The sequence below is a fragment of the Eptatretus burgeri genome, chromosome 21 (genome assembly GCF_056783735.1).
Source record: "Eptatretus burgeri isolate ZD-2024b chromosome 21, Ebu_testis_v1, whole genome shotgun sequence".
Classification (NCBI taxonomy): Eukaryota; Metazoa; Chordata; class Myxini; order Myxiniformes; family Myxinidae; genus Eptatretus; species Eptatretus burgeri.
Genome location: NC_140981.1, coordinates 1,892,186 through 1,915,147, shown reverse-complemented (window position 1 = coordinate 1,915,147; position 22,962 = coordinate 1,892,186). Strand labels below are relative to the sequence as shown.

Below are 22,962 nucleotides of genomic sequence, written 5' to 3'. Positions count from 1 at the left end.
AAGATATCATGCGTTGAAAACTGGAAGATTTCTCATCTCCGAGAAGCAGAAGTTTTTTTGATGTCCTGCATTTGAACTCTGACATTCTGCACAAAGACCCGGATCAATGGGAAACTGAAGATAGTTTCGTCCAGATCCGTTCTGTCTTCAGCAAGCTGAAAGTTGTGAATGACTGTGCAGAGCGTGGTGTCACCCTGGCGACTGAGTACAACAGTCTTATTGTTGTGGGGCCAGGTCTCGGTGGCGAGCACGACCGCGAGGGGGTGCAGTGGAGTCAGCTCCACCGAACACCCGGAATTTATAGGTCGTCACCCCAGATAACTCCGGAGCCGATGGGTCCCTTATCGGACCAAGATCGCCAATAGGTCAACCGCGTGGGTTAGGGTCAATTGCCAATTTCAATATTCCTAAATACACACGTCGTCCAAAATAACTCCGCAGCGCACGAACATTTAATCACCCATTAAACAAAGGGACGGGACCCTGACCACAAACACTTACTTACTGATATAACTGATCTTTGGGACCTGAATGTTGAGTGCTCATGGTTTCCAAATTCGTAACATTATTACGTCCGATGAGGAGCAAAAGCAGTACCGATAACAAGCAGAAACTGATCACCGAAAACGATTCCTGGAATGTAAGAAATCAACTTTGAACAAGTGAACTATGGCTCTTGTCCCGTCTGTTCAAAGACCCCGTCTGCAAACTGCGGAGTTCGAAAAACGCGAAAAATACATTAAATCTTGATTTTTTTTTTAGGCTTTTCAAGTTTCACTGAGACAGACTGGAAAAATCTTGCCAAGTTCAACAATATTTTTCTGCAGTATTTCAGATTCCAATGCACCAGAAAACATCATACATTACATGTTAATGTCATTTTGGCATAAGATTCAAAAACAAGGACAAATGTGTCTAAGAGCCGCGTCCTAAAGGCAATAACGACAACAACTTCCGATATTTCGTCACGTGCCTTGATGGAGCCAATAGCGAGACCCGTCATGGAGGCTCCTGTTCATGACGAGAAAATCGTGTATTTACGAAATTACAACACATTAAATGGAATAATCTTTAAATAGTAATGTGAACTTTTCGAAACTTTAAAGCAAATGTCCGAATATATTTAAAAGTTCATGATAGACGCTCTCAAAAGGCACCGTCTATGTGAGGATGTGTACAGGTGTTTAGTATTTAAGGAGATCCGGATCCTGTATATAAAAGAGCGGAGTCCTAAAGGTTTTGTCTTCACCAGAACAACAACAACAACAACAACAACAACAACAACAACAACAACGCGGAGCTCTCTCAGAGCCAGCGTTCGCAACGCGAGACGCGGCTAAAAAGAAGAATATAAAATGAATTTCTTTTTTTTCAAATTTCGATGGACGGTAGCAACCCCTAAAAAAAATTTTCGGGTTCATGTTTTTTTTCTATATATTTTTTCTCATAAATTTCAACCGAAATTTGGGTTTGCCCCTTGAAATTTCCGAAAAAAATAAAATAAGGACAGGCCTAATGGGGGTGTCCTGCACGGTATTGTCCTGGACCATGGATTCCTCTAACATTATATTTACACCCACCTGAGCCAGCTCGTCTTGGCTCGCCATGGTGCGTATTTGAGAATAAATTTCACTCGCTCTCAATTTGGAGGGAACGGGGGGGGGGGCGGGGGTTGCTCCACACACCCCTGATCCGAATCCCGTGAATTTCTCGATGGAGGCGGAGGGGCCGTATCGCACTCCTGATCACCAATTTGTTGTGGTGCCGGGGTCGGCGGCGATGATCGACCGCTCGGTGGAGCAGAAGGGTCATCTCCCGCCGAGCTCCCCGGAATTGAGGTCGTGACTCTCCGGATAACTGCGAGGGCCACGGGTCCCTCAATGGACCGGGTCGCCAATAATTCGACCGTGCGGGGTCGGGTCTATTCGTGTACATTTGTGGACTGAACAACGCATCTTCTATCGTTAAATGAAGACTCCGTTTTGAGGGGGGGAAAAAAGTAACATTTTGATGACAATTCAAACGAGGTAATGCAAGTTTCGTCCACAGCGATTACACGAGCTCTCTGATATACATACACCGCCCAATTAGGTTCGTTAATTCTCACATTATGCAGAGGAATGAAAATGGTGATATTCAATCCCTCATCCCAGCACTTTTATCAGAATTCACAATGACTGTTACAAGCAAAAACACCCCGTGTTTGCTTCCATGAGAGGTATGAAAAAAGAGTTCACGGCACATGACGTCATCACGCAGCGACGTCGACAACAGCAGGAATGCACTTACTAAAATTGGAACCTTTTATAACATCCTAAAACTCATGGAAAAATGATATGATAGAGGATGGAGGATAGAAAGTTAATTTGCTGATTACTGTGAGAGGGAGAAGAAGAACAACAGATTAGACAAGAGGAGGAGATATTAAGCAAACATGGCAGTTTTGTGCGAGGTGTCTCACTGTCGCCTCATCTCATATATAAAGGTGAGTTTGTGTCTGTGGGTGGATGTGTGGGTCTCAACAAGGTATGGATTCATCACAACGAAAATACTCATGTACTGTGTGCTGTTGAGATGTCCAATGGTGTGTTGTTACCAAGCAGCTCGGTAGCGCTTACCAAGCCAGCCGTTCCTTATCAACAGTTTCTCATGGAGTGCTTGCTTGAGTGCTTAAGTCACTTGGCAAGCGCTCCACAAGAAACTTGGTGAACTGAACACACACCCAGATTCATGACATGGCGATGAGGATAAACATCTATCGTGTCATTATTTCAGCCAAGGGGTGGGGTGGGAGTAAGTAGGGGAAGGGGTGGGGTGGGAAGAGTGACCCGACGTTGCCCGGCAACACCGGGTAAACCTTGCTGGTGACCTCGAAAAATCTTCTCCAGAACGGCTGGACAGATCGAGTGGAAACTTCACACAAATGTTCCCCAAGCCATGGGTGCACAAGTTTGTTAAGGAATAACTGATAGGTCACATGGTTTGGCAGCCATATTGGATTGAAGAAAAATATTCAATAATGTTTTCTCTAGAACCGCTTAATCAATCGACGTAAAACTTCACAATTATGATCTAGTGCTGATGGTGAATACAAGTTAAATTTCAACTTGATCGGACACATGATCTGGCAGCCAGAATTATTTGATTTTTTGATCTGCGTTGCTTTTGACTTTTTTTTTTTGAATGAGGTTCACTTGGCTGTGCCTGGATGGGTATGAGGGTAGAGGAGTAGCAGCTGAAATGCAAATCCTATCCAGGTTCTTCCTGATGACTTCATCTTTGCTTTTTGCTTGTTCGGATTCCTTCTGATAACACCAATGGAGGACTGAACCGATTTGATATGAATTTAATTTTTTTATTGGTTCACGAAAAAATATTTTCACGAAAAAAATAAGTGACCACTATATTCGTTATTGTTGTGTGTCTGTCTGTCTGTCTATCTGTCTGTTGGGTAGTCGATCAAGTCGAGAAAAAAAAAATCTCAAATAAATTTTTTGACTTTTTTTTCTTTCTACCCTTATTATCAGTATTTCCATTGATATGTTGGGAAGTCAATCCAGTCGGAAAAATTTTTTTCAAAAAAAAAATTATGAAATTTGTTCAACCCTCATCAGTATTTCCGTCGATATGTTTGTTGGGTAGTCGAAATCGTCGAAAAAAAATATAAAAAATAATTTTTTGGGGAAATTTGTTCCACCCTTCGTATTTCCGTCGATATGTTTGTCTGTTGGGAAGTCGATCTCGTCGAAAAAAAAAAATTTTTGCAAAAAAAAAAATTTAAATTTGTTCGACTCTTATTATCAGTATTTCCGTCGATATGTTTGTTGGGTAGTCGATCCAGTCGAAAAAAATCTTTTTTTCAAAAAAGTTTTTTTTGAAATTTGTTCTTCCCTTATTATCACTTTTTCCGTCGATATGTTTGTCTGTCCCTCTGTTCGATCCAGTGCTCCGTTAATACAATGGCGATTTCGATGAAACTTGGTTGGTGGGTTCATACCATGACCTAGTTGTATGCAAATGAGGACCGTTCCTATGGACACCACCGTTGCCTAGCAACGGGACTGAAATTTTTGAAAAATCATTAAAAATGTATTTTTTCGAAAATCAAAAATCGGGCCACGAGCGACTGTGGGCAGTGCATTCAGCCATATTGTCAAAAATTTCCAGCCGAATCCTATGAAAACTCTTGGAGAAGATAGACTTTGAATGAACCCTGGTCGAAAACAATAAAAAAAAACGAAGTTCATTATATTTCAGAGACTATGAGTCAGATTTTCATGAAACTGGCATGGTAGGTTCATGGTATGTCCTAGTTATGTGTGAGAAAGAACCGTTGCTATGGACCCCTCCGTTGCCAAGCAACGGCCGAAAAACCTCTAAATGTGGGGGTATTTTAACGAAAAAACAATCTGCAGCATTAACCCTTGAAGCTAGAATCATGAATTTTCTTGTGCTTAATCCTCAGGTCATTCCCCATCGAACGGGCCCATCGCGTCAGGTTCTATTGGGTAGTCGACTACCCATGTCCGCCTACCGGCTTGTCTGTCTGTCTGTCTGTCCCGAGCATAGCTCCGTGGGTTTTGATCCGATCCTGATAAAATTTTGGTGGGAGGTTTATATCATGATCTTGTTGTGTTTTCCTGAGAATGGGCGTGGTGCGCCCATTATGGGCGGAGCCACGCCCAAAAAACGTGTTTTTAGTGGGTAGCCGATTTCAATTTGCATCTTCTCTGAGGGGTTTGTCGAATATGACAGGGGTTTCGGTATTTCGTTAGCCCAATGGCACCTGCATAGCCCCACGGAGCTCGATTTTTCATTTTCATCCCAAGGTCAAGGTCACGAACTTAGAAAATTGCGAATTTTGACATAAAAATCATACGACCGCCCAAACTTTGAGAGGCAGGATGACAATATTTTTTATGCATAATCTTGAGGTCATTCCCCACCGAAAGTCTTGAAACCATTTTGCTCTACCTCGAACACCTTGCCCGTAGCGCCCCCTTCAAGTTTGTTTTTACGCTGATTTCAACAAAATATGGATAATCCGAGGAGTGCAAAATGCCATATAGCCTATATGACGTTATATTGTTCCTGGAATGTTCCAGAGGAAGTTTTGCACCAAACGTCATAATCCTTGACCTTTGACCTTTAAAGTTCACAAAGGTCAAATTTTCAAAGTTGTGGGAATCGAACCGGGTTTTCGACCTTCTTCGACGAACTAACTCCATTAAGCTATAGCACGTATCCTGTTTCCTTATTTTAATGTCCACAACATTGTTTTGTGACCTTTAAAGGTTATACAAAGGTCAAATTTTTAAAGTTGTTGAACGAAACCGGGTTTTCGACATTTTGAAGCTCATAACCTGTCACTCGTACCACATCATGTTGATCATTTTCATAACTTGGTCAAACATTATCACATTGTCTCATCCTTGACTTCTGAAACAATCTACATCGTCAAATACCGCTTGTGAACCATCGTCGTCTTCAGACTTGTCACATTCTAAATTCAATTGAATAATAATGAAAAACGTCATTGGTTCGGGTCAATGCTTGGTGTTGGCTGAATGGATAGGGTGGTGGGATTGGGATCCTTCGGTCCTGAGTTCAAATCCTGCTTTTTTCCATTGAATTAATACCAGGTGAGGTTGATTAAGCCTGTCATCCTTCTGAGGTTGGCAAAATGAGTACCAACCAACTTGCTGGGATGATTGTGCCATTCGAGTATTATGTGTCAGAGTGGTGACCTGTCCAGGATTGTGCCCAATAGCCCAGGAGACTTCCTTGGCAGCATCAATGTGATGCACAGAGTATGGTCCCAATCTCCTTCTCCTCCTCCTTTTCCTCAGGTGTCCGATCAGAGCAGGGTTGCATCAAAGCGGGACGTCTTGGTTCCCGGTCATCACTGCCAGCAGTTATAAAGTTAAAGTTCTTATGATGTCTCTTATTACCTCTACTACTCGAATATCCTGGGGAATGTTAAACTTAAATCCGGCTCTGCTCAAATCATTGTCTTATTGTAATTAAACATTGTCTAAATGTTAAACATTTGTCAAAGCTGAAATAAACTGACCACATGTTACGTCATATACAGTCACTAAATTCATGGACTAGACTACGGTTAACGGATAGAGACACAGTGGGAAATAACATGAGAACATGAAATTCACAATCAATAGAACACAATGAAGGGATTCACTCTTCCCCCGACACTGTCGGAGTAATGGTGATGAAGTTTCCATCGCTCTGTGACGTCACGCCCCTTTGTGACGTCAATGTCAAGAGCACTGTTGATTATGAGCTCAAATTTGACGCAGCTAACGCAGACAGGCACAGTTCGCGACGCAGCTGGCCCAGAGATGGCCACGTCATGGTGTCAAGGTGTAAATGGTGTCCCTCCTGGAGAGCTCGATGATGTAACGGGCCGAGCGACCAAGACCTTTTTTTCATCGTGACATATTCATTTTATCAATTTGTGGGACAAAAGACTGTCGGGAAAAGGGAAACATCACTGACAGCCAATTTGACGATCGTACAAAAATTAAATTTATGAAGTGACAGCAACAATTATCATTGAGAATACATGAATATAATTATTTTTCTTCCACACCTTCCGACCCACCCTCGGGTGCTGTGGATGATCCATGTGTTGTTGTCCCATTGCTTTCCCTTTTCACCATTTTGTCCGTCATCCGTTTCTCCCTGTCGTTCTGCTCTTCCATCCATGAGCCGATATACCTGGAAATCTAAATCCCTCTTCAGGTCCACTCTTTGAGCCGTCATTTTTCTGGTCGTGCTGCGGTGCACCTGCACCTCCTTGTCCTCCTTCCTCCCCACCCCACCCGCTGACCTTCAACCCCACTCCCCCCTTCCATCCCCCCTGTTGTTCCACCATCCAATAAATCTTGAGAACTGATAAATAAAACACACCACACAGGCTTTATTTTGGAAAAAAAACTCAATTTCACAGAGTCAGGCAAAGGCAAAGTCATTTCAGTAAAACAGGTAACAGGTGAGAGACAGGTGGGTGTGAGAATTCGCATCGCAAATGACTATGGTCTTAAAGTGGTCTGTGGAGGGTTTCCAGGACGACAGTTTGTACATCTTGTGTCTAAAAAGGTCTTTCCCCCTCCACCTCAAAATCACCGCAAAAACAACAACAAAGAACCAATGAAACGGTTAAAAATCGAACTACAGAACAACCAAGAAAAACTGTCCATGGTGTTGATGGAAGACGAAGAAGAAAAGGTCTTCCGTAGGCCCAAAGGTGTATAACGAAGAAGGTAAACAATTCGAACATTTCACATTAATTTTCAGAATGTCAACACTTAAGGCTTTCCATGTTATGTCCCAGGAAGGCCAAAGAATATCCCAGTGCTTCCAAGTGTTGCTACCAAGTTGCCATCTTGTCTGGGATCACAGTTGATAGTCGGATTTTGTGGTTGAACAGTTCCGCAGGCCCAAAGGTGTATAACGAAGAAGGTAAACAATTCGAACATTTCACATTAATTTTCAGAATGTCAACACTTAAGGCTTTCCATGTTATGTCCCAGGAAGGCCAAAGAATATCCCAGTGCTTCCAAGTGTTGTTACCAAGTTGCCATCTTGTCTGGGATCACAGTTGTTGGTCGGTTTTTGTGGTTGAACAGACATGCAAGCTTGGTTCGTTTCACTCTCCTGCTGTAATGTAGTCCGGCTAAACGATGATGAGCATTCTGATAAGAAAACAGAATTGGGGAGGGGGAGAGTGACGTCATAATGGTTACAATTATTAAAATAAATCCACAAACACCGAAACGTAACAATTTATGTCACAAACATCAATATATCCCGGCTCTCTCTGGTCATTACGCCGCCCCCGTTGACAGGCCCCTCCATTTTTGGCGAGAAGAAGGAAAGGAAGACAAATTTACCCGTGCATCGAGTGCTGTAACCCCTCCCCCCACCACCCCACTTCCCTGTCCTCAATGCCCCCCCCTCCCCCTTTGCACCCCGTTCGTTCTGATGTCCCTTCGAAGAACCAAGCAGCTTGTAGAGCACTCACCAAAGTGGCTTCACACTCAAGCAAACACCCCATTGAAACGGTTGATAAAGAACGGCAAGCTTGGTAAGTGATTAGCGATCGCCGATCGGTCATCTTCAACACCGTGCACCCGGAGACGCCCGGAATGTCAAAAAAAAGAGTCTGAATTAGACAAATGAACATTTTTATCAGTAAGGACTGCTGCTGAAGTCAATAAAGAGGTTTAAATTTTGAAACTTGGCTGAGTTTAAGAGATTCTCGAGGTTATGACATGTGCGGAAATGAAATAAAGTCACGAACTCTGGTGTCTCCGGGCGTTTATAAGCATTGCAACGTATCCAGCGATTCGGAGGCATGATGACCAGGCATTCGAGAATATGAGCGAGGAAAGAAAAAAAAAGCGGCCTGTTCCAAGTCAAGGTATTGTTGAGCAGGCCAAAAAAACATGGCGAATTCATATCCAAGCAAGGGAGAGCGTGGTGGAGATGTTTAAATTTACCCAAACACTCAGTTTTCACTCATTCACTCCCCTGGAGGTCCCTTCGTATGCATGCAAAGTTTCAGGCTGCTCGGTTTCATGGTTTTCGAGTTTTGGAGGAGACACACTGACAAACTGACATTTATTATTTTAGAGATGTCCAACCTCTCCTAATGTTTGTTTCTGAAACCGCCATCCCCTTTGTTCTATTTATTTGGTGTTTTATCCTAAGGAATCGATCATTTATGTTCTTGGACAGCGTCTGCGAGGCCTGGACGTGGCAGGTTTGGCACGACAATGGAAGGGCTAATTACAGTGACTTCAGAAAGGATTCACACCCCTCGACTTTTGTCACATTTTGTTGTGTCACAGCCTGAATTTAATTTAAAAAAATTGTCACGAATCTACACAAAATACTCCAGGATGACAAAGTGAAAACCTCACCTGGATCACGAGCAACAGTCATTCAAACTCCCCGCAGACCTCCTTCGACCCTGAACTTTTTGATGTCCTGAACAAACTTTGGTACGTCACGGGTGATGAAGGTTGGAGTCAAGTTTCATCGAAATTGTGAGTGTAGTTTCCAAGAAGAGAGCAAATACCTATTTTGGGGGGTCCAAAACCCATCCATCGACCCCCTTCATGAGCGCAGATTTTGATGCGGTTGATAAACTTTGGGACATCACGGGTCATGAAGGTTGGAGTCAAATTTCATCGAAGTCACGTGTGTCGGATGTTAAAGGCCATGTGGGACGTTTGTGCAATTTAGTTTCGTGGGCCTTCCAGGTGAGGCCGTTGGCCAAGAGGAATGGTCGTTTGGCCATTCCGTACACTGTATTTTTCAGGAATTGGCCATCGAGTGCTGTTAAATTTGAGGAGGAAAAGAACGAGTCAAGGAAAATGGAATGTCCAAACCTGTATGATATTGTCTTTGTGATCAAGTTGTCCGAGATCTTGTTCAAGCTCTCCCGAATCGGCCGCAGGAGTTTCACCTGATGGGGATCAATGGGACGAGAGTGGTGAGGAGTACAAATTGGTTCAGGATGATGTTGAGGACAAACGAGGGAGGAAAGAGAAAGCAAAACATGGTTTGGGAAGAGAGGATGAATGAATGAACGAGAGATTTGGAAGAATTGTATTTCATAATCCAACATCCAGTGCAGTACACAAGGCGTATCCACCGCACGTGCACCTGATTATCAATTACCTTGAACTTGATGGGTACATGTCAGCTTCGACTCCACCTTGGTGATCTCATCGAGGTACTCGAGTGACAGGGTGGATGAGGAAGGCTTTTCATCCCCTCCTCCGTCTGTTTCATTCTTATCTTTCCCGCCAGCAGCCTTGCCACCGTTCCCCTCCTCACTTTCTCCTGGAGTTGTTCCGTGACCTGCATTCTCGGCTTTCAGCCCCCCATCACCACATGCAGGAGAGTAAAGTGAATTTTAAAAATCCGACATCGACAATGATACAACTCACGGGTCTGTGTCGGACAACGGTCGTGCGCACGTGTAACTGTTTTGGGCTTTCTGCATCTCATAAGAGGGGCTTATCAGCATCCCAGTCCTCGAGTGACGTACTCTGCTGCAGGTGTTACAGGAACCGGAAATTGGAACCGGAAGTCGTGGCCATGCTGCTTCCTAAATTTTCTCTTATCTTCGAGCTGAGACCGCTATTTTTGTTTGCTCGTCTTTTTGGATTCTCATTGCCTGTGCGTCCGCCGGTCTCCGTCCAACGCAGCTGTCTCAGGATCGCACTGATCAACGTCAAAAGCCTTCACGTCTCTCTTGCAGGTATCTTTGGACCACAGGTTCAGTCGGCCGAGCGGTCATTTTGTGCAGTCTACTGAGTGTCGTCCAGGTTTAATTTGTTTATGATGTGGGAGATGCTAAACCAGACAACAACCACGCTCTCGAGAGCAAGTCGTGAAAGTTGGTGTCAAGGAGTGTTCGAGAAGACCTAAACACTCGGTACCCTCGGCCTAGATAGGAATTTGTAATTGGTTCAGTGTTCTGGTGATAACTCACTCTTCACGGAAGACTGTCAAATGGTTAACGTCCGCCAACGACCAGTGCCATCTTGCGGGTCCTCCGGTCATGGTCCATCTGAGGGACGGCAGTAAACATCGATACCTCGTCCTTCGTGAGAAACACCAGGATGGTAGTTCACAGCTGGGTCAGGATTTGAACTAAGGCTAGACAGCACAGTGCAAGTTCGCAAAACCCTAATGGACGACAGGTAATGTGATGAGAAGGTTTCTGGCACAAAGTTTCTCCCATAAATCAGAACTACCCACAGCCAACAAGGTCTTTCTCCGTTGCTCAATGGAGCACCACTCTCCCCTACGGGCTGGCACTCCAGCATCACATCCACATATCTTTCTCTTTCTCTCTCTCTGGAATCTAAAACTCACATTCAATGGAATGTCCCGTGACAAGGCCGAAACAGAAGGTGTATTTCTCTCACATCGCAGGCAGGTCAGTGATCTGTTTTATCCTCCAACATTGCTCCCAACTCTCTCTCTCTCTCTCCGTCCTCTGATTCTCCCCAGTAACTCCAGAATGTACTCATTCTTCCAGTAACTCCCTCCTGGTTAAACTTCTACAATCCAGGCTGACAACACCACCTCAGCTTCTCTACTTCTTGTTTCTCCCGTCCATCTCTATCCACCTCTACTCCCACCATTCCATCAAATGCCCACCTCTATTCCCTTATGCCCCACTTTTCTCACCTGTGGAACTACCTTCCTGAATCAGTTGTCTCGACCTCTTCCCTCCAGTATTTCAAGTCCGTTCCTCATCTTCCCCTCAAGCTGTCTGCCATTTATACAACTGAGTTCAACGAAACCCAGTGAGACCCATCAAGTCCATTTTCCCCTCCTTGTGCCGTGGATCATCCCGTTCGTTGTCCTCCCACCATTTCCTCCATGCTGTCTGCCCATCTATCCACAAGCTCGATACCTGGGCAAAAGTAAAGTATTTAAAACGTCATACCTGCGTCTGATGTTTGAACAACGTCCATGTTCACCACTTCATCATCATGATCACTACTTTCTCCATTTTCGTGTGAAGAAGCGTTCCCAATCCCAGTCAACTCCACCATCGTTTCATTGGGACCACCATTGTCTTCATTTTTCTGTGAAGGAATGGTCCTCTTAGTCCAGCCTCGTGAGCCCAAAACCACGCACCTTTTGAGACAGGTGTCATGCTCACATCAAGTGTCATGCTTACATCATAATGTGCACAATTCACAACCCCCCCCACCTTCCACAGAACGAGGTAGGCCAATCCACTAACAGCAAAGTGTAGTTCACGTATCATCAGGTAGTTCAGGTATCACGACATCGTGGGGAAGAAACAAATAAATTTGGCCAGGGAGCTGTGAGCACATGGCGTTTCTTTAGAGAAATCGTTTTCTTTGCAAATTCCTCGGGCCGAGTCAGGAGTGCATCAAACCTCGCCGGTTGAAGGTTCAGTCGTTTCTCGTGGGAATGATGGGAGACCTATCTTAGGGCCCTGTCACACATTGACGTTTTAGCCAGCGTATGGCAAGGTCTCAAAATGTATGTAAAACGCTGGCGTACGCTGAACTATTGATGTTTTAAAAAAAAGTTTTGGGCGTATAATAACGTGTTGGACGTATGTATAACGTATTAGTAACGTACACAGAACGTTTCAATCACATATCGATAACTTATACCAACGAATGCTGAGCGTGTTGTCGGCGTTCACAACCTATGCCCAACGATAGTCTAACTTATGCATAGCGTGCGGCAGCGTATCGCCGACGATCACGTGGCGTAGGCTATTAATAGGCTGCGGCTCGACGATTCAAAACATAACCGCACTAGACATCGAAGTGTGAAGCTGCTGTCACACCTTGACGTTTTAGCCAGCGTATGCCGACGTATGAAAAATTTGCCGAACCAAGCTGGCACACGTCGAATACGTTATGGGTAAGTTTTGTATACGTTAAGAGCACGCTGGCATACGTCGTAGTACGCTGGCATACGTCGTAGTACGCTGGCATACGTCGTAATATGCTGGCATACGTCGTCATACGCTGAGTACGTCGAGAAATTTTCAGCATGTTGAAAATTTCTCGACGTAATCGGCGTATGACACACGTTCCACATACGCTGGCATAAGTTGGAGGCACGTTACGCGATCGTTGACACACGTCGACACACGTTACTTGTACGTTACTCATAAGTCGAAACACGTCAATGTAATGGTTAGCGTCAGTGTTCCAGACTCCCTGGTTTTTTTTTCCCTTCGGTATGACGGTGATGTTAACACTTCGATTTCTAGTGCGGTTATGATGTAAATCGTTGAGCGGCAGCCTATTAATTATATTATAACCGCACTAGAAATCGAAGTGTTAACATCACCGTCATACCGAAGGGGAAAAAAATAAAACCAGGGAGTCTGGAACACTGACGCTAACCATTACATTGATGTGTTTCGACTTATGAGTAACGTACAAGTAACGTGTGTCGACGTGTGTCAACGATCGCGTAACGTGCCGACAACACGTTACTCATAAGTTAGAAATAAGTTTCGGGTACGCTAAACATTACCTCGACGTGTTTCGACTTATGAGTAACTTACAAATAACGTGTGTCGACGTGTGTCAACGATCGCGTAACGTGCCTACAACTTATGGCCAGCATTATGCGGAACGTGTGTCATACACTGGCATACGTCGAAAAATTTCAAGCATGGAAAATTTGTCTAACACCTCGGCGTACTACGACGCATGCCAGCGTATAAAGACGTATGCCAGCGTACTTCGACGCATGCCAGCGTATAAAGACGTATGCCAGCGTACTACGACGTATGCCAGCGTGCTCTTAACGTATACAAACTTACCCATAACGTATTCGACGTGTGCAAGCGTTTTAGCCCAATTTTGCATACGTCAGGCATGCGCTGGCTAAATCGTCAAGGTGTGACAGGGCCTTTAAGCATCGCACTGAATGTTGGAGAGCAATGTCGATGAAGAAAAAGGTAATTCGGCCCATCCTGCCTCCACTACATTCCCAACCCAATTTTTGACCATGACGGACGGACGCGCCGAACGACGATGGAGTTATGAAGAGAGCCAAAATTTATGATCATGGTTCGGGGTTTTTGTTTGAATTCGTTCCCGAAAAGCTTTCCCAACGACGGGTCCAAACCTTTCCACTCCCAGGGAGAAATATACACCATGTTCCCAATGAGATGCAAACAAATCCTTACGAGTAGCTCGCACACAAAAATAATTGCGATTAGGCAGGACATGGCGATGAAAAATCCGATCAGGACGATCGTCATACGAAGTTCTGCAAAAAAACAACATGAATAAACACAATTAGCTCTTCATGATGATCGACATTTTCATTTTGTGTACTGAAAGTATTATGGGGTGAACGTGTGTGTGTGTGTGGACACGTGTGTGTGTGTGTGTGTGTGTGTGTGTGTGTGTGTGTGTGTGTGTACACGTGTGTGTGTGTGTACACGTGTGTGTGTACACGTGTGTGTGTGTACACGTGTGTGTGTGTGTGTACACGTGTGTGTGTGTGTGTGTACACGTGTGTGTGTGTGTACACGTGTGTGTGTGTGTGTGTGTGTGTGTGTGTGTGTGTGTGTGACACAGGGACACGTGTGTGTGTGTGTGTGTGTGTGTGTGTTGTGTGTGTGTGTGTGTGTCTGTGTGTGTGTGTGTGTGTGTGTGTGTGTGTGTGTGTGTGTGTGTGTGTGTGTGTGTGTGTGTGTGTGTGTGTGTGTGTGTGTGTGTGTGTGTGTGTGTGTGTGTGTGTGTGTGTACATGTTACAATCAATGGGATTTTGAATCCATTCAAACGATGTTTTCCAGGAACGCATCGATGTCGTAAATACCTGGACGAGCCTAAATATAGTTGTGTGTGTGTGTGTTTGTGTGTGTGTGTGTGTTTGTGTGTGTGTGTGTGTGTGTGTATGGTCCCCTTTGAGCCCAGTGCTTCGCCCTTGATAACACCTCTATTCCCAGTATTCCCTTCTCTGTGCCCAGTGCTTCCCCCTCTGTGCCCAGTGTTTCTCCCTCTGTGCCCAGTGTTTTCCCCTCTGTGCCCAATGTTTCCCCCTCTGGTCCCAATGTTTCCCCCTCTGTGCCCAGTGTTTCCCCTTCTGTGCCCAGTATTCCCCCCTCTGTGCCCAGTGTTTCCCCTTCTGTGCCCAGTGTTTCCCCCTCTGTGCCCACTGTTTCCCCCTCCGTGCCCAATGTTTTCCCCTCTGTGCCCAGTGTTTCCACTTCTGTGCCCAGTGTTTCCACCTCTGTGCCCAGTGTTCCCCCCTCTGTGCCCGGTGTTCCCCCCTCTGTTCCCAGTGTTTCCCCCTCTTTGGCCAATGTTTCCCGCTCTGTGCCCAATGGTTCCCCCTCTGTGCCCAGTGTTTCCCCTTCTGTGCCCAGTATTCCCCCCTCTGTGCCCAGTGTTTCCCCCTCTATGCCCAGTGTTCCCCCCTCTCTGCCCAGTGTTACCCGCTCTGTGCCCAGTGTTCCCCCCTCTGTTGCCAGTGCTTCCCCCTCTGTGCCCAGTGTTTCTCCCTCTGTGCCCAGTGTTTTCCCCTCTGTGCCCAATGTTTCCCCCTCTGGTCCCAGTGTTTCCCCCTCTGTGCCCAGTGTTTCCCCCTCTGTGGTCAATGTTTCCCGCTCTGTGCCCAATGGTTCCCCCTCTGTGCCCAGTGTTTCCCCTTCTGTGCCCAGTGTTTCCCCCTCTGTGCCCAGTGTTTCCCCCTCTGTGCCCAGTGTTTCCCCCTCTGTGCCCAGTGTTTCTCCCTCTGTGCCCAGTGTTTTCCCCTCTGTGCCCAGTGTTTCCCCTCTGTGCCCAGTGTTCTCCCCTCTGTTCCCAGTGTTCTCCCCTCTGTTCCCAGTGTTCTCCCCTCTGTTCCCAGTGTTTTCCCCCTCTGTGCCCAATGTTCCCGCCTCTGTTCCCAGTGTTCCCCCTCTGTTCCCCCCTCTGTTCCCAGTGCTGGAACTTTCACTGGAAAGTTTCAAATCCGTTCAAAAAACCCTGAAATTAACAAAAACACAAATGAACACAACTCTCTTGAGAATGTTAACGGGTTTCCTCCCGGGTGTGGTTCCAATCAGGGTTGATAATAGTTGTGTCGTCACAGGCAGGCCCTCACCGAGAGTGTAGTTGGCATCACCAGGCAGAGTGCCTACACCTCTCGTGTTGGAAGTAGTCGAATTGGAAGTCGTGGTGTTGTCCGGGATGATTGAGATCCCCTCAATGGCGCTGATTAAAGTTGTTGGTGTTGTCGCTGATTCATTTTTGATTCGTGTCCAACTCCTGTTGTCCGTAGTCTGCCCAGCACAGAGTGTCACTGCACAACAGGTGCACACAGGTTGTCTGCACGAGCACACCGTCGCTCGAAACACAAATCAAACAAACTTTATACTTGATACAGCGGAGAGTAATAAGTTCTCCAGTCGAGTCTGTTTGTGATGAACAAGTTCGGGGATCACAGGAAGGATTCTCACCCCTGACCCCTCGACTGTTGTCCCATTTTGTTGTGTTTCAGCCTGAATTTAAAATGGATTAAATTGAGATTATTTTTTCGTCACCGATCGACACAAGATACCCCAAAATGACAAAGAGAAAACATGTTTTGAGAAATTTTTACAAGTTCATTGGAGGACCACCTGTCACGACGCTCACCTGGATCAGGAGTAAGTCACTCAACCCCCCCCCCCACGGAGACCTCCTTTGACCGTGAATTATTTGACGTCATGAACAAACAGGTATATCACGGGGAATAAACCAATTATGGGGGGTTCGACCCCCGGCCTGCCCGTAGACCCCTTAATGAGTGCAGATTTTGATGCGGTTGATACACTTTGGTACATTATGGGTGATGAAGGTTGTGGTCAAGTTTCATGCAAATTTTGTGTGGATTTTTGGAGAAGAGAGCAAATACCTGCTTGTTGTTGTTTTTTTGGGGGGGGGAGTCCAACCTCACCCCCCCACCCCCAGTAGACCCCTTAATGAGCGCAGATTTTGATGCGGTCAATACACCTTCGTGAGGCATCAGATATGAAGCTCGTGGCCAAGTTTAATCAAAATCGTGTGTTTGGTTCAAGCGATAATGACTGAAGTGTTTAGGGACTGACTCACTGACTCACTGACTCACCTATGGAGGCTGCTCCTCGCATCACATCCCCGGACTCAAGTCCAGGTGAGCTAAAAATGAAAAGCTGAAATGTCTTTGGTCATTCAGTATTCGACCCCCTGAGTCAATGAGGTTCGAGTCTTGCTGGGTTTGTCTGTATCAGCTTTACCCTTCTGGATTTGGGGATTTTCTCCCATTTCTTCCTTGTGGATTTGCTCAAGCTCCGTCAAGTTGGATGGGGAGCGTTGGTGAACAGTAATCCTCAAGTCTTTCCACAGATTCCCAATGGGATTCAAGTCTGGGATTCGGCCTGGTCACTCAAGGACCTTCACCTTCTTGTTCTGAAGCCATTCCAGTGTTGCTTTGACTGTCTGTTTGGGGGTCATTGCCCTGTTGGAATGTAAATCTTCATCACAGTCTCAAGCCTTTTGCACTCTGAAGCAGGTCCTCCTCAAGGATTTCCCTGTATTTGTCTCCATTCATTGTCCCCTCTATCCTCACAAGTCTCCCAGTCTTTGCTGCTGAAAAGCATCCCCAGAGCATGATGCCGCCACCACCATGTTTCACGGTAGGGATGGTGTTGGATGGATGACGAGCTGCGCTCCGTTTCCATCAGATGTCGTGCTTTGCATTCCGGCCAAAGAGTTCCATTTTCATCTCATGAGACCACAGACAGTTTTGCCTCATTCTCTCAGAGTCTTTCACGTCCCTTTTTATAAACTCCAGACGTGCTGTCACGTGCATTTTTCTCAGGAGTGGCTTCCGTCTCGCCACTCTCCCATCAAGCCGAGATGTGTGAAGTGCTGCAGAGACTGTTGTCCTTGTGGAAGGTTCTCCAATCTCGGCCAAGGAACTCTGCAGTTCTGTCAGAGTGGTCGTTGGGTTCTTGGTCACCTCCCTGACAGCGGTCCTTCTTGCCCGGTTGCTCGGACGGCCAGCTCGAGGAAGAGTCTGGGTAGTTCCACATTCTTTCCATTTCCTCATGATGGAGCTCACTGTGCTCTTGGGACCTTTCAACACCAGAAGTTGTTTTCATTCCCTTCCCCAGATCTACGCCTCTTCGCTATTCGATCTCGGAGTTCCACGGACGGTTCCTTGGACTTCATGGTCGAGTTTCTGCTCTGACGTGTGAACTGTCAACTGTGTACTTAAAATAGAAAGGTGTGTTTCTTTCGAACTAATGTCCAATCAACTTAATTGGCCACAGGTGGACTCCAATCAAGTTGTGGATTCGCCTCAAGGATGATCAAAGGAAAATGGACACACCTGAGCTCAATTTGGAGCGTTATAGCAAAGGCGTTGAATACTTTTATTCATGGAGCCTGCGATAGCTCACCTGCTCTTCACGAAAGACACCGTGGGGTATTTTACGTCCACCTACTCACGTTAGCAGATTGGACAGCCGGCTAAACATGCGTCCGACGCACGATGATGAAACACCCTGCTCATGAATAACCAATCGGACAGTTTACAGATGGAACGGGAATCGAGCACTGACTGGACAGCTCCAAGGTGAGTGCGCCACCGCTGCACCACTCCGTCGGACACCTGTCGGAAGGTAAATTATGACAGGAAATAAAATTTACCTGCGAGCAGCAGAACCAGCACGACTTGCATGGTCACAGAGCAGGTGTAGCTCCTCCAACACCACCGGGGAACAAGGACTGCGGTCAATACTCGGAGAGAGTCCGATCACGATCCGGGACTTCCCTTATCACGGGATCATTCACCGACTGGAGGAGGAAAACCACATCTCACCACGTGGTCTCTGTAACAACCACACCACGTGGTCTCTGAAACAACCACACCACGTGGTCTCTGTAACAACCACACCACGTGATCTCTGTAACAACCACACCACGTGGTCTCTGTAACAACCACACCACGTGATCTCTGTAATAACCACACCACGTGGTCTCTGTAATAACCACACCACGTGATCTCTGTAATAACCACACCACGTGATCTCTGTAACAACCACACCACGTGATCTCTGTAACAACCACACCACGTGATCTCTGTAACAACCACACCACGTGGTCTCTGTGACAACCACACCACATGGTCTCTGTAACAACCACACCACGTGATCTCTGTAATAACCACACCACGTGGTCTCGGTAACAACCACACCACGTGATCTCTGAAAAAACTACACCACATGGTCTCGGTAACAACCACACCACGTGTTCTCTGTAACAACCACACCACGTGATCTCTGCAACAAGCACACCACGTGGTCTCTGTAACAACCACACCACGTGATCTCTGTAACAACCACACCACGTGGTCTCTGTAACAACCACACCACGTGATCTCTGTAATAACCACACCACGTGGTCTCTGTAATAACCACACCACGTGATCTCTGTAATAACCACACCACGTGATCTCTGTAACAACCACACCACGTGATCTCTGTAACAACCACACCACGTGGTCTCTGTAACAACCACACCACGTGGTCTCTGTAACAACCACACCACATGGTCTCTGTAACAACCACACCACGTGATCTCTGTAATAACCACACCACGTGGTCTCGGTAACAACCACAGCACGTGGTCTCTGTAACAACCACACCACGTGATCTCTGAAACAACTACACCACGTGGTCTCTGTAACAACCACACCACGTGGTCTCTGTAACAACCACACCACGTGATCTCTGAAACAACTACACCACGTGGTCTCGGTAACAACCACACCACGTGTTCTCTGTAACAACCACACCACGTGATCTCTGCAACAAGCACACCACGTGGTCTCTGTAACAACCACACCACGTGATCTCTGCAACAACCACAACACGTGGTCTCTGTAACAACCACACCACGTGATCTCTGTAACAACCACAGCACGTGATTTCTGTAATAACCACACCACGTGATCTCTGTAATAACCACACCACGTGGTCTCTGAAACAACCACACCACGTGGTCTCTGTAACAACAGCAAGTGGTCTCTGTAACAGCCACATCACGTGGTCTCTGTAACAACCACACCACGTGATGTCTGTAACAACCACACCAGGTGATCTCTATAATAACCACACCACGTGATCTCTGTAATAACCACACCACGTATTTTGTTTCAATCCCGAACATGTTCCCTTCATCCCCGTATTCCCAATGTGGAGTGATGACCCCAATGGTGTTTATCTCATCCTGACAGGACACATGAAGCACCATGAGACCCCATGTAGGACGAGTTTGTCTCCCATCCCTCACTCGCGGCCATATTGATATTACTTCTCGATTTCACTTCAATTTAATTCAACGACAAACGACACGTGACCTCTTTGTCTCCTTTTACCGTTTGTCCCCGATTTGTCAGTAAATCTCACAAGATGAGGGAAGTCGGGACACATCAGGAATCTCGGAATCACTTACCGCTGGTCGAAGAGAGAATCACGAGGTCGAGACGCAGAACTCCTCGTTTCAGTGTGTGACGTCATGGCGCGCATGCGCAGTTGGGTTCCCGCCCTGGGCGCAGAACTCGTCGTTTAAGTGCGTGACGTCATGGCGCGCATGCGCAGTTGGATTCACGCTCTGGGCGAAGAACTCCTCGTTTAAGTGCGTGACGTCATGGCGCGCATGCGCAGTTGGATTCACGCCCTGAGTCCTGGAGGTTGGTGGTTCGAATCCCGCCCGAGTTATATCAGAGACTTAAAGAATGCCACGTGGAGCTCGCGAGCTTGGATGACTCAGAATTTAATAAATATCGAGCACGGACAGAGAACCATAGGTTGGCAACGACAGCAGAGGCTTTGATGGACTGAATTCCCTCTTGCATTGAAAGATAACTCAAATAATAATGAACCCCCCGTTGAACTGAGTCCGAACTTAGTGCGTGCGTGCGTCCGTCCACAACCATATCTCGGACATGTGCGGACCGATTAATATTTGTACTCGGCACAAAGACAACGCATGATGATGTCCATGAGCACGTCGTTTCTTTCCGAGATCAGATCGAGGACGCGGACTGGCGAAGCGATCGGCCCATCGACTCGGCTTCGACAATCCGATGTGGTCGTCTCGCCCGACTCGGTGAACTTATTCCTTCCTTGCACAAACACAGTCAGCCGCTGCGATGTCTTGCCCTTCCTTGGGTTTGACCTGAGTGCCGTGGGCACAAATCTTCCTTTCCTTCAGGGTTTAGAATATCTTACTTTTGCTCTTTTGTTTTTCTTCTCGCTCTGTTTGAAGCTTTTGCTTGAGCGTTAGTGGTTGGAGTGCAGGTAGTTGATGCAATGGGTTGTGGCGTTGTGGTCAGGGACGGTCAGGTTAATTTTGAGTCGAGAAGCAGTTGTGATGGTTCCATACCGGTCGTGTTTCTGTCCTGTCCTCCAGGTTCTTGCTTTCCGAATCAGCTGCTTTGTCTCGGACTGCAATGTACAGATAGGAGCCGAAAGCACCCCTCCATGCCGGAAAGCACTCCTCCATGCCGGAAAGCACCCCTCCGTGCCAGAAAACACCCCTCCGTGCCAGAAAGCACTCCTCCGTGCCGGAAAGCACCCCTCCGTGCTGGAAAACATCCCTCCATGCAGGAAAGCACCCCTCCATGCAGGAAAGCACCCCTCCATGCCGGAAAGCACTCCTCCGTGCCGGAAAGCACTCCTCCATGCCAGAAAGCACCCCTCCATGCCGGAAAGCACCCCTCCATGCCGGAAAGCACCCTCCGAGCCGCATCGTATCCATATCACGTTTTACATTGTACAAATGCCGCATCGAAATGGCTGCCAAACGGCATCGTCCTGAAACTAATTTTTCATGCTTCACTTTTGTATCGGCCAATTCGAATTTTTTGAAGTTGAAAATTTTCATCGGTCAAAGTTGATCGGCTGAGATGTCTTTTTTCTTCTTCTTCATAACTCGGTAATTATAAGAGCGAGGACCTCCAAATGTGGAACCCTTAACTTTAAATGGTATCCGAATGACATATTAAAATTTGAGCTTGGTAGCTTTTCGGGAATCGAACCTACAGTTTTTCACCGATGAGTCAGTCATTTTAGAATCTTCGGAGTTGAAATTTAACACGTATGTGTAGAAGGCTTACTCACACCAGAAAATGTATTTTCATCCTGATATCTTTTACAGAAATCGTTTTTACGTACTTTTGTGTATTATATTGCCCTTCACAATACAATAGCACCATCTGGTGGACACAAAATGGAGTTTAATGTCCACGAGGTCGTCGACTGCATGTGCTGTAAATTTCAGTACTTTACTTTGCGACACTGTGCCGTAAAGCAGTGTTTGGTGTTGTTTTGGTACTTTTTTGAAACACAATCTGATAAATAATCTATGTAATCGCAAAATAACATTGGAATCTGTTTCCCCGATCAGCTCGGACCTTCGAAGGTGTTCATCCTTTTTCGTGGCTGCGATACTTGTGGAGATATCAGGGAAAACGTGTCCATTTTATGTCTGAAAATCATGTTTTTTGCGAATGAAGGGTGGGAAGCCATTTTGAAACCGAAATACTTACAGCTTTGAGCTTTGCACAAAATAAACGACATGTATAGTCGAGTTAGCACGCAAGGTTTCAGCTTCCTACACCTTTCTTAACACCATCGAACAACCTCTTGAAAGTGTCCAAAATCACCCATCCGACATGTTGCTTGAAATGTGTGGTTTTTGAACCATAATTATTTTATTCGAAATCGCAGCTCTGAAATTTCAACACATGAAAGAGCTCCTCATTGGTAGCTAAGGAAATGTTCATCCATGTACGTGGCTGCTATACTTGTGGACATATCAGGGAAAATGTGCTTGAAAATCATGTTTTTTGCATATGTATGGTCGGCTGCCATTTTCGAATAAAATGACCAATCGTTTTGGCTTTCATACATTATGAACTCCACATGTAATAGAGTGAGCGAGCCAAGTTTCAGCTTCCCTACACCCTTCTTAACCCTATCAAACAACCTCTTGAAAGTGGCCACAATCACCTTTGCACGTGGTGCCCAAAATGATTTGCTTTTTAACAATATTTTAAAACATTTTAAGTAGCAGATTCCTGAAATTTTAACACATGATAGAGGACGTCCTTGTGAACTTCGAAAGTGTTCATACATTTTCGTGGCTGCTACACTTTTGGAAATATGAGGGGAAATGTGTCCATTTTCGGTGTCTGTAAATCATGTTTTTTGCACATGCATGTTCGGGCGCCATGTTGAAATTAAATGAACAATCGTTTTGGCTTTTATACATTTTGAACGAAACGTATACTCGAGTTGGCATGCCAAGTTTCAGCTTCCTACACCCTTCCAAACCCCATTGAACAACCTGTTGAAAGTGGGCAAAATCAGCTTTTTTGAATGGTGC

The 22,962-nt window shown here is 46.0% G+C and overlaps 1 protein-coding gene and 1 long non-coding RNA gene across 5 annotated transcripts; one reads left to right on the top strand and one right to left on the bottom strand.

Moving 5' to 3' along the window:
- Positions 1–6,916: 6,916 nt before the first annotated feature.
- On the bottom strand, positions 6,917–20,140 carry LOC147008162 (uncharacterized). 4 transcript variants are annotated; one of them, XM_085865482.1, is made up of 9 exons: positions 20,026–20,140; positions 18,220–18,366; positions 15,650–15,847; positions 13,742–13,824; positions 11,495–11,636; positions 9,709–9,903; positions 9,417–9,493; positions 8,045–8,185; positions 6,917–7,715 (listed from the first exon to the last, which is right to left on the bottom strand). In XM_085865482.1, exons 2-9 carry the CDS (start codon positions 18,248–18,250, stop codon positions 7,590–7,592), a joined length of 993 nt encoding a protein of 330 aa, XP_085721608.1. In that variant the 5' UTR covers positions 18,251–18,366; positions 20,026–20,140; the 3' UTR covers positions 6,917–7,589. The 4 variants fall into 4 exon arrangements, with proteins under 4 accessions (XP_085721608.1, XP_085721610.1, XP_085721609.1 ...); XM_085865484.1 differs by having other exon boundaries at positions 8,045–8,137; XM_085865483.1 differs by having other exon boundaries at positions 18,220–18,401; positions 20,026–20,083.
- LOC147008161 (uncharacterized) lies at positions 20,134–22,472 on the top strand. The gene is made up of 2 exons (XR_015053606.1): positions 20,134–20,263; positions 20,986–22,472. It is a non-coding gene; the product is annotated as an uncharacterized LOC147008161 (long non-coding RNA).
- The last annotated feature ends 490 nt before the right edge of the window (positions 22,473–22,962 follow it).

Excerpts from the sequence above, each read along its gene's own strand:
- LOC147008162 (XM_085865482.1), bottom strand. The coding sequence starts at position 18,250 with ATGCAAGTCGTGCTGGTTCTGCTGCTCGCAG. Across the intron at positions 9,494-9,708 it reads ATGTACCCATCAAGTTCAAG|GTGAAACTCCTGCGGCCGAT; the intron begins GTAATTGATAAT and ends GATCCCCATCAG. Across the intron at positions 7,716-8,044 it reads TTGAGTGTGAAGCCACTTTG|AATGCTCATCATCGTTTAGC; the intron begins GTGAGTGCTCTA and ends TTTTCTTATCAG.